This window comes from Schistocerca cancellata, chromosome 8 (assembly GCF_023864275.1).
Source record: "Schistocerca cancellata isolate TAMUIC-IGC-003103 chromosome 8, iqSchCanc2.1, whole genome shotgun sequence".
NCBI lineage: Eukaryota > Metazoa > Arthropoda > Insecta > Orthoptera > Acrididae > Schistocerca > Schistocerca cancellata.
In genome coordinates this window covers 92,024,621-92,040,265 of record NC_064633.1, presented here as the reverse complement: position 1 = coordinate 92,040,265, position 15,645 = coordinate 92,024,621, and the positions used below count along the sequence as shown (strand labels likewise).

General features: G+C 38.1%; 1 protein-coding gene across 3 annotated transcripts in view; it reads left to right on the top strand.

Moving 5' to 3' along the window:
• LOC126094911 (phosphatidylinositol phosphatase PTPRQ-like) overlaps positions 1–15,645 on the top strand; it is a 425,768-nt gene that overhangs the window by 202,572 nt on the left and 207,551 nt on the right. For all 3 annotated transcript variants that reach the window (XR_007521896.1, XM_049909550.1, XM_049909549.1), the window contains one exon: positions 11,092–11,397. Coding sequence is in view for 2 of the 3 variants with exons in the window: in XM_049909550.1 (XP_049765507.1) it covers positions 11,092–11,397 (306 nt within the window). In the remaining variant the exon portion in view is untranslated. The remainder of the gene's footprint in view (positions 1–11,091; positions 11,398–15,645) is intronic.

Here is a 15,645-nt window from a genome sequence, read left to right as displayed (position 1 = left end):
TCACAAGAATATCTCCCGCAGTGATATTTTGATGTGGCCCAGTGTAAGGTGCCTGGAGGGCTATTTGATGCCATCAGTTCATAACATAAGGCGAGTGCATGTCCTGATGTCTTTGTGTACAAAGGTGGCAACAGTTCCATGCCTAGATGGTTGTGGAGGTCAGATTTTTCTGACATGAAGGCGACTGATGAAGGTAGACAGGTTTATATCAGGCTGTGGAGTCGCGTCTACAAATCTGCCAGGCAGTTGTAACAACTCTCCATACACTAATTCTGCAGAGGAACTTTCTACATATGGCTTGTATGAGTTTCGTAGGCCAAGCAGGACCATCGGGAGAGCCTCTGTTCGTCCTGCACTGTGGCACTTCGGGACTGCTTTCAAAGTGTGGCCCCAATGCTATATCATGCAGTTACTGGCCAGGTGGTAGCTGGTTGTGTTGTGGTGGCTCATCCCACAGAACGCTGTTAGCTTTGCAAGCAAAGAAGATTCAAATTGTTTACCATGATCTGTGGTGATGTGCAAAGGACAGCCAAATTGTGATGCTCAGTTTAATATGAAGACATACACCGAGGTTCTGCCAAGACACTGTCCACTGGGGCCACTTTGGCCAACAGGTGAACGGTTTATCACTGTTAGCAAATATCGATGGACATTTGAAGGTGGAAATGGTCCCATGACATTGATGTGTACGTGCGTAAAATGGGTGATGGCTTCAGGAATGTTTACAATAGGTGTGAGCACGTGCTGGCCAACCTTATTACGCTGACACTGTATATGACATTGGATCCACTCATGACAGTCTTTCTTCATCCATGGTCACACAAAGCAATCTGAGATTAGGTATATTGTAGTTCATGCTCCAGGATGGCACAGTTTATTCAAAGATGTAAAAGCATTTTTCCTGAATTTTGTGGGTAAAAAACAGTCACGGTTTGGCTGCGGCCACATCACAGTATGACTTGATGCCTGTGCCAGGAATGTTGGCTGCAGATCCAATGCAGACCTTTTTTTCCTGAAACAGCTGTTGTAGTTCCGGGTCTGTAAGTTGTGCTTCTGTGAGTTCCATGTAGTCAATGGTGGAGATGCTGCTGGCACAGGAGAGACAATCTGCTACTACTTTCTTGATCTCAGATTCATGCTGGATGTTCGTGCTGAACTGCATGATGTACAGTAATTGGTTGTGCTGCTCTTGCTGAACAATTAATATTGTTCTGTTGAAAGCCATATGTCAGCGGCTTATGATATGTGGATATGGTGAACGCACAGGTCTCCAGCTGAGGACAGAAGTATTTGATTGCCTCATATATCACTAACAGTTCTCACTCATAGGTGCTCCACTTACATTGAGACTGTGACAGTTCCTTTGAAAGTAAGGCTAGAGGTTGCCACACATCATTGTTGTATTGTTGCAACACTGCACCCGCAGCTGTCTGGCTTGCATCTATAACCAATGGTGCACTTGACTCAGGATGTGCCAACAATGCAGTGTCTGCTGTTGCTTGTTTAGCCAGTTCAAATGCAGCTGTCACATGCCTGTCCACTGTATTCTTGCATTTCCTTTGCCTTTTGGAACTGCCAGCACAGCTGTAAAGGGTTCCTGAATATCTGGTGCATGAGGTAAATGTCTGCCATAAAAATTACGCATCCTCAAAAATCGTCACAGCTACTTCATTGTGGGTGGCCGTGAGATCTGTAGGATGTCTTCCACTTTGTCAGGTAATGGTAGTGAGCCAGACAGAGAGATTTGGTGGCCAGGGAAATCTACTTGTGGTTGACCAAAATACATTTTTCTGTGTTCAGAATGACACCATATTCGTCTCGCCGTTTAAAAACTTGTATAAGATGCTGGTGATATTCTTCTGGTGAGACTGAAAATACCAATATGTTTTCAAGGTAGGCAAAACAGAATGACAGACCTTGCAATGCTGAGTCGATAAATCTCTGTCATGTCTGCGCAGCGTTTCTGGGGCTGAAAGTCATGAATGGCATAATTATGGCCATCTTCAGGATGTCTTTTTTGGTGATGGGTATCTGCATATATGCCTTCAGACAGTTCAACACACTGCATAGGTGGGCACCACTCAGAGCATAGTTATAATTGTGGAGCAATGGAACTGGGAAACGATTGGACAGTGTTAGGGTGTTAAGTGCTCTATTGTCCCTGCACGGACGCCATGCACCGCACTTCTTAGGCATGAGATGTAAAGGTGATGACCAAGGGCTACTGGATGGTTGCATGATACCCTCTTGAATCATACTGTCAAACTCGACCTTGGCGATAGCTAACCGATCCAGGGCTACCTGTCAAGGTCTACAGAATAATAGCAGCCCCTCGGTGGTCTTCAAATATTGCACTGTGTTATGCTTCACTACCTTAGGCATAGCTGGAGGTTTTGTCAGCACTGGAAAATCCCAAAGTAAGGTAGCATACTCGCTGTCTGCTGTTTCAATCAGCTTGGTGGATTAGATGGTTGTGTGGCACCCGAATCCTGCAGCTGTCAGTCCAGTGGTTTGGTTGACTAGGCATGTGTTGGCAATGTCAGGTAGGAGGTTGTAATTTGCTAGGAAGTCCACTCCTGTTATTGTCTTGGCGATGTTGGTGATCATGAAATTCCATGCAACCCCTCAGTGAAGGCCTAAAACTAGTTCAAAATGATGTGTACCATACATCACAATAGAAGAATTGTTTGCAGCAGCTAGACAGAATTACGTATGCAGCCTACACCAGTGTAACATTGTTCATGGGAAAATACACAGATCAGAGCCAGTGTCAATCAAATATTTCTTGCCTGTGCACTGGTCACTCACAAACGGATGCTGTGTTGCAGATTGGGAATCAGATGAAGCGTCTACACCCGATCACTGCTGGCATTTGTGTATGTGCAGGGTTCAGTACAGCGACCAGCTTGATCACCAAATCTTCTATGATACTACCATATTCCCTGCTGCATTTCAGCCACAGGCACAGAGGAGGCAGTTGATGATCTGCTGTGTGAGCACTTCTGGTATCTCAGTCAGCCACAATCATGTTGGTGTTACTCTGAGACATCAATTGGCTAATCTGTTGTGTCAACATATTGACCTTTGCCATCAGAGTATCATAGTTGGCGTGCAAAACTGTGTCTGACATGCTCATGCATTGCTATGTTAATTGGCACAGGTAAGATAGCATCCTGTACCTTGTCTTCTAGTTCCACCACAGTGTCTAAAGGGGTTTCTGACTGCAACACTGTTGTTGCTTTGATGGCTGGTGGCAACTGATTGCTCCAGATGGTTCTCAGCAGGCTGTCAGACACAGTACCAGCGTCAGTCTTACTTTGCAGGTGCCACAAGTACTGTCACGGTTTATGATCTCTGATGTCCTCCTGCATCAGAACTTAGCAGCTATTACAGAGTAAAAGAAACTAGCTTCAACTTGTGCAAACTGTAGCACTGGATTGTGAGGCCAAAAAGGTGGTAGTCTAATGACAAGTTTGGACACAGCAGGGTCAGTTGTGGTCAGATTTTCTATCAGCTTACAGTATCACTTTATTTTGTGAATCATGCGGGTGATAATTCATGTTGGGGTCACCAGTTTGGCCATAGGGCTAGGTTGTCTTCCATTCAACCAGTTAGCCAGCTAGTTTGTGATAAATGACACACAACAATATCTGCAATGCTGGGATGACAAGATCTTTATTTGTTTGTTTGGCAATTAATACAGGACATCTTTTAGGCACAGCATACGTCAAGACAAGACTCACACAAAAATGAATAAGTGACTTGTTGACTGATCACTAAAGAACTCAGTACAAAAAAAGTTCTTAAGAATTAACATGGACAAAACAAGAACATGGAAAAAACTATATTCTAAAAATAAATGGCACAGAGTAATGGACATAACACAGTGTTCCTGGTGGCTGGTGTGGAACTAATTTATCTGTGCAAAATAAAATACTTGCAGTGTGACACATGGGTGATGCACCTGTGAACCAAACTGCACTGCACTCCACTGCACTGCATTGTGCTGTGCTGCTAATTGTGATTGCTACATATGTGGCAATGTGTCACTGATGTAACTATCATGAAATTTTTATGTTCTTTATGTCTCTTAGTTTTATGCATAAATAATTGCACCAATAACATGTAAAATGTTTGAAGATGAACACATTCAAATTCAAGCCAGTGCCAGTCTGGCAATTTCTATGGTCTATGGCAAGTGGATTCCTTGCTATATAAGACTGAATGTGTACTTATGGCATGTTCATCCCAACTGACACTGGCATGCAGAAGGATGTGCAATATGTATAGACTCAGAATAGTGAATATTTTGTTATTAATGAAGACCTTTTGCAGGAAGTATTGACTCACAGATAATACATGCAACAGATGTTTTTTTCCAGCCAAAGAAACTGTTCTGCCTCCAGCAGAAATACCTCACATCATTCACTACAGTTAAGATTCACACAGAAAAAGCATAATATGTGAGGAGAAGTTGTTTTCCAGTAACACGGGTTTTTGATTTATGATTGAGGTACAACACACATGATAGTTTGCTGTATAAGTTAGTTGTACGTGTGTTCCAGTTCAGTTTGATGTTAACATGGACACCCAATAATTTGACAGATTCTTTCCCATTATAGTCATTACTTTCCCTTTCAAGGAGAATACTACACTCTCATATTTGCTGAGGTTAAATATTAACTCATTTACTTGAAATCAGGATGATGGCTTGTCCATAATGAGTTAATTCATTTGCTCCATTATATTTACTTCATTATAAGAAGTTATAAATGATGTCTCCAAAAATGGTCTGAGCACTAATCCCTGAAGTACTCATTTCTTTATTTACACGTCAAGTTCCATAGGACCAAATCTCCAAGGTCGCAGAATGTGTCAGTACATGAAATTACAACATAAAAGTAATAACAGGTAAAAATAAATGTTTATGAACATGAAAAAAGTCAGTCCATAAGCTTAAGTAAACGCAATCAACAGTACAATAAGAATCAGCTTAATTTTTCAAGGAACTCCTCAAGAGAGTAGAAGGAGTGACCCATGAGGAAACTCTTCAGTTAAGATCTGAAAGCACATGGATTACTGCTAAGATTTTTGAATTCAAGTGGTAGCTTACGGAAACTGGAAACAGCAGTATACTGCACACCTTTTTGCATGAGTTAAGGAAGTCAGATCCAAATGCAGGTTTGATTTCTGCCAAGTATTATCTGAGTGAAAGGTGCTTATTCTTGGGAATAAGCTAATATTGTTAACAAGAAATGACAGTAAGGAATATATATGTTGAGAGGCCAATGTCAAAATTCCAGACTTGTGAACAGGGGTTGACAAGAGGATCATGAATTTACACCACTTATTGCCTGAACTGCCCATTTCTGAGCCAAAAATATCATTTTAGAATGGGAAGAGCTACCCCAAAATATAATATCATATGATATAAGTGAATGAAAATAAGCAAAGTAGATTAATTTTCATGCTGAACGATCACTCACTTCTAATGCTGTTCGACTAGTAAAAATGACAGTATTAAGTATTTGAACAAAATCCTGAATGTAGGCTTTCCACAACAGCTTACTATCTATCTGAACACCTAGAAATTTGAACTGTTTAGTTTCACAAACCATATGCCAGTTCTGTGAAATTAAAACATAAGGTTTTGTTGAACTGTGTGTTAGAAACTGTAAAAACTGAGTCTTACCATGATTTAGCATTAGTTTATTTTCTACAAGCCATGAACTTAGGTCATGTACTGCACTATTTAAAACTGAACCAGTGTTGCACACAACATCCTTTAATACAAACCTAATGTCATTAGCAAACAGAAATATTTTAGAGTTACCCGTAATACTAGAGGGCATATCATTTATATAAATAAGGAAAAGGAGTGGCCCCAACACTGATCACTGGGGCATACCCCACATGACAGTACTCCATTCAGACCACACATCACAGCAGTTATCAACATTGTGTATAATGAGCTTTTGCTGCCTGTTGCTAAAGTAAGAGGTGAACCAATTGTGAGCTACTCCTGGTATTCCATAATGCTCCAACATCTGGAGCAATATTTTGTGATCCACACAATCAAATGCCCTAGTTAAATAAAAAAAATATGCTAAGCATTCAAAACCTTTTGTTTAGCCCATCCAGTACCTCACAGAGAAAAGAGAATATAGCATTTTCAGTTGTTAAATGACTTCTAAAGCCAAAATATACATTTGATAGCAAATCATGTGAAATAAAATGCTTAATTATCCGTACATAAACAGCCTTTTCAATAACTTTAGCAAACACTGATGGCATAGAAATCTTAAACTATCTGCATTATTCCTATCTCCCTTTTTATAAAGTGCTTTCATGAATGAGTACTTTAATCTCTCAGGAAACTGACCATTCCCAAAGGAAAAATTACAAATATAGCTAAATACAGGGCTAACATGTGCAGCACAGTACTTTAATATTCTGCTAGACACTCCATCATAACCATGGGAGTCCTTAGTCTCCAGTGATTTGGTTATTGATTCAATATCTCTCTTGTCTGTATAACAGAGGAGTATTTCAGACATCAATCTCGGAAAGGCATTTGCCAAGAAAGTTATATGATTTCCTATAGAATCTAAATTTTTATTTAATTCACCAGCAATGCTCAGAAAATTATTTTTAAATACTGTACATATATCTGATTTATCAGTAACAGAAATATTTTTACTGCAAACTGACATTATATTGTAGACCTTGTGCTGCTGATGCGACACTTACTTCACAACTGACCATATGGTTTTAATTTATCCTGTGAATTAGCTATTCTATTTGCACACCACATATTCTTTACCTTCCGCTTTGTGACAAACTCAATTTTTTGGTTTGACTTAATTATGATTGTTCATTTACTATCGGATAAATAATATTTTAATAGTGCCAGTGTCTTTGTTATTCCATATTGCTTAATTTTATTTACAAGAATATTACACAATACTGTGTCAAAGGCTTTTATCAAATCAGTGACCACATATGCTGCCTTTGTTCAGATTATTTTAAGACAGATAAAACAATAACCTGAACTAATATAAATGCATAGACCTTTGCAGCCAGAATCAAGTTGGATAAAATCATTTTAGGTAATCAGTATACTGGCATTTTAGTTATCTTGGTGCTTCATAATGATGTGACTTTAACTTAAAATGATATTATTCAAATATCCAGCAATGCTTTTTTTGGGCTGACCATCACAAAATCAACATTGGGTCTGGTGAAAGACATTACAGCTCTCAAAACAAAGATTTAGTCATTCCTTCATGATCATCACATTGAGTTTAGATAGTATTGCTAATACAGGTATAGGTTTATAATTTTATGCTGATTCTGTATCAGCCTTTTTATACTCCAATGTAACAACAGTTTCTTTAAGCAGTCAGTAAATGTACTTACCTGAAACATCAAGTTTATAAGGTAGCATAGGAGATGGCTTATTATGTCTATAATTTGTTTTAAAATACAGTTGGATAGCCCATAGTAGTCTTCAGTTCTTGAGTCGCTGACTTTTGCTGCTACATGTACTGTGTATCCTTTTGTCTACCCAGTGCATGTTTGTGTTTTGTTCTGTTCATATTCTTATTATTTTGAAGTGTCTCTCTTGTCATATTTGCAGTTTATCTACTGACATTCCCTTGAAGGAATCAACTGTATTTTTGTTTAATTCAGCATTATCCATCGTTGACCTGATATTGATTGCTGAGACAGAGGGTTACTTTCCATTGTAGCATTCTGTTCACATATGGATTTTGGAGGAAGTGTGATTAATGAAATGTCTTTGTGTACAGTGTAATTAGTCTAAACTTGTCTTTTTGAACCCTATGGGAGTGATATGTAGGTAGGGGGGTTAATATATTCCTAGATTCATCACTTCAAGTTGGTGCTAGAAACTTTATGGGCAGGTTTTCATGTGACAGTTTACTTCCATCTTCAAATGTCTGCCAGTTCTGTTCTTTCAGCTTCTTCATGATGCTCTTACATGGGTTGAACAAATTTATGACCATTATGCTGCCCTTCTTTGTATCCATTCAATACCCTCTGTTAGTCCTATTTAGTATGGGTCCTGTGCACTTGAGCAGCATTCTAGGTTGTGTCATATGAGTGTTTTGTATTCAGTATTCTTTGTAGACTGAGTAAATTTCCCTAGTATTTACCAACGAAATGCAGTTTGCTGCCTGCTTTACTTATGACTGAGACTTTGTGAACATTCCATTTGATATCCCTCCAAACTATTACACACAGGTATTTGTATGAGTTGAGCAATTCCAGTTGTATCTCATTGATATTATATACATTGGATTTTTCATTTTGTGAAGTGCACAATTTTCCATTTCTGAACATTTAAAACAAGTTGTGAAACTTTAAGCCCTTTTGAATTCTTATCTAGATCTGACTGAATATTTGCTGAGATTTTTTCAGACAGTACTTCTTTATAGATCACTGCATTGCCCGCAAAAAGACTGAGATTTCTATTAATATTGTCAACAAGATCATTTATATACAAGACAAACATTGAGGGGCCCAACACAGTTCCCTGGCACACACTCAAAGCTACTTCTACATTTGTTGATAACTCTCCATTGAAGGTAACTTACTACATACTCCTCACCAAAATATCCTCAGCCCATTCATAAGTTTTGTTTCATATTCTATGCAACAATATTTTTGACAGCAAACATTCATATGGAACTGAGTCAATTGCTCTTCAGAAACCAAAGAATACTGCATCTATCTGGCTGCCATGATTCAAAGTCATATGAGAGAAGTACAAGTTGGTAAACACATTATCTGTTTTTTGAATCCACAGGGGTTAGCATGGAGGAGGTCATGCTGTTCAAGACACCACATTATGTTTAAGCATATGACCAGAGTTTATTCTAGTTTCTGAAAGATCTTTCAGAAATATACTGCTATGATAGTAACTGAAGGCTTCACTCATTGCTCTCTTGACAACCAAATGCATTTCATTCAACATCTCTTTACCTATAGCCCTCTTATCTGTTTTACATCACTTATGCAATAGTCTCTATTTCTTTATGTGTACTACAACAGTGACTGTGTCCTTCGTATCACATAAAGTTGTACTCCTACCGTCAACAATAACAGCCCTGTAACAGGCAAAACATATACTGTCAAATGGAGAGCCACATGCAAGATGACACATGTTATACTAGCAATTATGTAAACACTGTTTGGCCTTCTACATTCGCATGTCTATCACCAAATTATTGATTAGGATGAATGGGCATAGGCAGAGGGTGTATACTGTCAACTCAAAATAGCCTGTTGCAGAGCATGCTCCACAACATGACATTTGTGACGTTGGCACCTGTTTCACCACACATGCCATCTGGATTCTTTCCCCAGACACCAGTTTCTCAGAACTCTGCTGGTGGGAACTAGCACTACAACATGTCCTTGATTCACACCACCCACCTGGACTCAATTTATGTTAATTTCTTCTGGCTCAGCATTTCTTCACTACAACTACTCCTTTGCTTCACTCTGTTTTAGTTTTCTACATCTTTCATTGTGTTTCCCGTCTATTTTTTACTGCCCCCTCCCAGCTTTGTAATGTACAATGCACTTAGCTATTCACTATTATTAACTCATCATGATGTTTAAGCAGTAATCTCTGTCTGCATATTACTCTGTCTTCCACTTTTAAGCTCTCAGGTTTTCAAATCTTGCCTGATGCATTCCCCAACAATCAGTCTTTCCTTGTCATTCCGTACCGTAAGTCTCCCCTGAGCCGCGGTTCTGGGTGCCTTTCTTGAAATTTACCCCCTTTCCGAGACCTGTCCATGCCTTTTCCTTCACCCTTCTCCCTCCCCTTTCAACTCTTTTGCCTGAAAAAGGAGCCACTGGCTCTGAAAGCTTTCCAATTACAACATTTTTTTATGAGTGTGTTCTGCCACAGCTTGTTGAGTTGATTTTTTATCTATCCAATTAAATAATTAAGTTGTCCTGTGGATGGTCAACTATTCTTGTAAACTTAAGCCATAGCTTCTCTACATGCTCCTGTCTTGAACTAAAAGTTTCAAGTTTCTCATTGAGATATGAAACTACTGTGTGTCATTTTGTTTACTGAATGTATAAATCTTTCTACTTGTTTCAGTTGCTCTTTGTACTTTGATAATCATCATTGCTGTAACTGCCTCATTGTCACTGACACCAGTTTTGATATGGACATCCTCAAAGAGGTCATCTCCATTTGTTACCATTAAATCTGATGTATGTCCACCATGAGTGGGGTTCTGAACTATCTGCTCTAGGTTTTTCCCAGAGAAGACATTTAGTAACATTTCATGGGATGTCTTGTCACAGCCATTAACAACAAGACTATAATTATTGCAATTCACTTTTGGTTAATTAAAATCTCCTTTGAAGATTACAGTATGATTGAGGAATGTATATGCTAGTGAACTGAGGTTTTCTGTAAAGTTGTTTTCTTTTTTTTTTTTTTTTTTTTTTTTTTTTTTTTTTTTTTTTTTTTTTTTTTTTTTTTTTTTTTCATAAGGAAGTAAGTCTGGTGGTTGATAGAACGGTCCAGTTACAATTTTTTGCCCACACCTGATACTGAGTCATGGCCAAACAATCATATATGCAGTACATCAGCTCAATTTCCTATTAGCCTATCATATCAATACACTCTTAACTTTTCCCCAAAACTATCACTGCTATCAACTCCGGATTTTAACCACCTTTCTGTAGGTAGTGTTACATGACTGTCACTGCTTTTCAGGTGTGCTATAATGTCTTTTGCTGATTACATAAAAATCTTTATTGAATAACTGTTCCTTTCATCTATTACTGTCAATCTGCAAAACCTTAACTTTTTTAAGTTGTCAGATTTGTTGCTTAATGGAATTACATACATATTGTACATGTTGTTTTTATTAAACAAATGCTTGTACTATACATTACTGATATCTTCATTGATTAGTTAATTTATTTCTAGTATTATGTCTGTTTTATTTTGGATCTTACTAATCTATGATCATCTGAAATTCTGAACCACTTTAAAATAAAAAAAAAAAAAAAAAGCTTACATCCTGAATTGATCAGTTCCAGGTATACCAGAGGATTTGACTGTTTCACCTGATTTCAATATAACATGGAAACAACCACTATGCACAAATGGTATATTGCAGATGTATTATGTGACCATTACATTTAGGAGACCAGTAGAAATTTCAGATGATTGCCCTAACGAAGAGAGCAAAATATATAGCTTCAGTGTATCTCCAAATACAGTGGATTACCAGTTTACAGAAGAGAAGCCTTATTCTGTGTACTTAGTGTGTGTACTTGCAGCAACAAATGCTGGCAATGGCAGCGACATCTGTACCTATATTCGGTCAAAAGCAACTGGTAAGGAAAAAATAAACCTGGATTATTGAAGCAACTGTTATACTAATATGGAAATATAAAATGGCGTGATCTTATAGTAGACAACATTTATTATGTTATTTTTCTGGATATTATGGGTATTTCTACTTGTGGCCTTTTGTGTGTGGCATACATTTCATTTATAGTGTGGAGGAACCATTTTTATAATTTGATAAAATAAATTTATGCTTATCAATCTGTGGTAAACAGAAATACAAATGAAGAAATGACACTTTTGTAAGCAGGGGCTTCTTAATTTAGGAAAAAAAATTGCTTGGGAGAAACCAAAATATTTCAGATCTAAGTATCAATAAAACTGATCAGAAATGATAACGGTAACAGTCAGTGTCTAAGCATGTGAAAGTTTGAAGTGTTTCACCCAGCTTTTTTCCTCTCATTTGACATACACTGTGATATATTTGTTTTGTATCAATCTTTTTCCTCCCAGTTTGCTCATATTTGATTTGATAATTATACAATTTCTTGGATTTGTAATTGGATATTGGAATATGTAAAGGCAATTCATGACTCTATATTGAATCTGCGTAATGTTGGATCAGCATACAAACCAGGTGTTAAACATAATACCTCGGCTTATGCACTAGCTTTCTTCTTGAGAGCACTTACAAAAAGACAATTTGTGCTGGCAAAGCAGTCCAAATTAAGTGAATAATTAACTTAGGCACAGTAGTAGGTAGAATGAGTGTGAAAGAAGCTTTTATGGTAGTTTATGGTGGTATTCTCTGCAACCAAATAATTTTTCAATTTAATATAATTTACTGCACCATTAAATAGTTTTTGTACCAGTACAGGCTCACCATCAGATGAGGAAGTTTATAGGAACATTAATTTGTGACCATGTGCAGCTAGATGCTAAGGTCATGGTGATTGAATGATATTTTACACCCACCCACCCACCCACACACACACACACACACACACACACACACACACACACTCACACAAACAGTATTTATGTGCACTTAGGTTTACAGTAAACATACTCTCACATTGCCCGTCATGAACAGTATGCTTGTTTGGTATATATTTGAGCAAACGTCATACTTTATTATGATGTTAGACATAATTTATCCAGAATAGTCAAAATTTCTTACAAATTTACCATTGACACCAAAATCCACAATTTTAAGTAATAATTATTTTATTTTATTATGATTTATGATGATCCCAGTAGCATTAATGTCACTAGGCTATGGAATGAGTCAGTGTTTTTACAATATTTACAAACATCAATTTTTTCATAAAATTTACAATAATAGGTGCAGGAGAGTCCAATATGATAGATTCATTATTGAACATCATTACTCATGAAAATAAATAAGATACATGATACAACAAGATGCCAGAATTAAGATTTACATGTACGCTATGAGACACTGACATTGATTTTAGTAATGTCATAATACCTGAAAATCAGTATGTCATTGACAACAAAAATAGTTTATATTTATGCTTGCACTAAATGGGACATCTCAACATCTCAGTTATATAATAGTTACACCCCCCCCACCTCCCACCACACACACACACACACACACACACACACACACACACACACACATATGGTCACTTGTGCTAAAAAATTCCGTATCTGGAGAGAATCAATTTTGCAACAGGTCATAGGTATTCTTAAGACTGGCACTTTGAATTTTAGTGTTTCAAGAGCAAACCTTTTTATGTCTCTAGTTTGAGCATTGAAAAGTTTGATACCCGAGGAATTTTTTCCTTTCAATGCAATCGTAAAGTGTAAACAATGAAAAGTCCATGTTGGAATATCAACAATATTGGGATAAGGATGGATTGTTACTCACTGTGAAGATCACACACTCAGTTGCAGACAGGCAGAATGGAGAGACTGTTACACATTAGGCTTTCAGTCAAGCCTACATCAGAAAAGAAAATCGCATGTGCATTCAAACAAGAAAATACACCACACACACACATGCACACACATGCACACACACACACACACACACACACACACACACACACACACACACATGACCACTGTCACTGGCTGCTCAGGGACTGAAACTGAAACACGTCAAACAGGAGCAACAATCTGTAATGGTTCGAGGAAGAGGGAAGATAGCAGTATAAACTTGTGCTCTATTGTCCACCCAAGCTCCACGACATCCTAGTCCATCCCTATGCAGCTCCCAGTCCCAACCCATTGCCATTGCGATATATCCCTATGGAAGTCTCAGGTGCAAACCTGCCCATTCAACCCAACAGTCCCTTCTTATTCCAGTCCTGTCACAGTCTTATTCTACCTGTCAATGGCAGGCCTTCTGTGAAACCAGCCTTGCAATTGTTGTTCAGCCTTTTATATTGATATGTCTGTCAACCAGCTATCCAGCAGTATGAATGGCCACCACTAAACTGTGGCCAAGAGCAAAGTGAACCACCTTATTGCACAACAGTTGATTTCAATGGCTGCTTCACAGCTCCAGCTTTTCTGAACTGTGCAGATGAGAGTTTCCTTGCAACATATTCTTCATCCTGCAATCATTCTGGCCTCAAACTACCATATTTACTCGAATCTAACCCGCACCTGGAAAATGAGACTCAAAATCAAGGGAAAAAAAAATTTCCCAAATGTAAGTCACACTCGAAATTTGAGACTCGAAATTCAAGGGGAGAGAAAAGTTTTAGGCCCACGTCCAAATCGAAACAAAGTTGGTCCATTGTAATATGAGACACAATTTAGGTCGAATGAATGACGATACAGCTACAGTAGTTTGGATGGAGTCGTAAGCTTAGCAGTTAAGCTTTACCAGGTAGCAAGTGCTATGCATCAGGCACTCCGTCCATATTTATATGGGTACCCTTCCTTTTTCATGTGCTTCATCTGGTTTGAATCGATTGCTTATTTTTCTTTGATCTGATAAGTGCCGTTCTCTTTGTTATAGGTGTTTACATCACTCTAAGCTGAAAATGCATTACTGTACTGTGTCATGCGTTGTTTGTCGCATTCTGATAATGAGTGTTTATGGCCTGTTGCCGCTTGTGGCATGGCTTGCTTTTGTGCATGCTCCCGCAGCTTACAATTTAAAAAAAAGAAAAGAGGAATCATCTCATTAGCAAAACAATGGCAAGAGACTGCTATTTGTTGTTACTTACACTGCTGCTTTCTTTGATAATGAACAACAACAACCAAATAATAGACTGCATATGATAGAAGATGTTCTGAATGAGAGTTTACCAAAAATTTTTGTCCGTTTGGAAATCTTTGCAGACATCTCTTTAGTACATTACATTCTGCACAGAAATTAGAGTCATCTTAGATTTAAAAATCTAGTCAATTATCATGCTTCATTTCTGACTGTATCACTATTAGGCATAAGAATAATATGAATATAAACATGACATGGTATGTATATTCTTCCGCGTTTGCTGTTGTCTCACTCTAGTTTCATAGTTTATTAGGCAAACAGGATTTAAATGAGATAGCAGCAAACACGAAAGAATGTATGGCAAAATGTTTATATTCATATTATTCTTATAGTGAAGGGAATACTGCATATGATTCACAATTCATAAAAGTTCCTATTAGCAACCATCTCTTTTCACAGGTAGGAAAAAATTCAGAACGTAGAGTTGGCCATATTGACAAACATCCCAAACAGTCTTGCCAGTTGGATTTTTGTAGTACATTGAAATGCTGCTACATTCGAAGATGAAAAATACGGAATTTGTATTTACTTTGTTGGATAAAGTATGAAAATGCAGTGGTCGAAACTCGGCTCATCTTCCACCTTTTTTTTAAATTTATTTACTGACGCAGAGGTTTTGGCACCAGTATTTATCTTTGTGCCTGCAAAGCATGCTTGTGTAGCACTACATATATTCGATGGCAGAAGTTAGTTGTGGTGGCACCTACCAACGTTTTTCAGAACTTCCGCTTACTTTGCACTCGATTCTAAGCCGCAGGCGGTTTTTTGGATTACAAAAACAAAAAAAAAAGTGTGGCTTAGATTTGAGTAAATATGGTATGCTCTCACCCACTCCGCCCAATGGTTTCCTCCCCCTCTATCCTATCATGCTCCCCCTCCCAACTCATATCGCCTCAGCCTCATTGTGCACTGCTCTCTGCCAGTGCACACACCAATCTTTCCCCCTTCTCTTCTCCTCTTCTTTTCCAGTCCTGTCCCCCCCCCCCCCCCCTCCCCCCGGCCCTGCTTTTGGCATTTGGGCATTTGATGTATA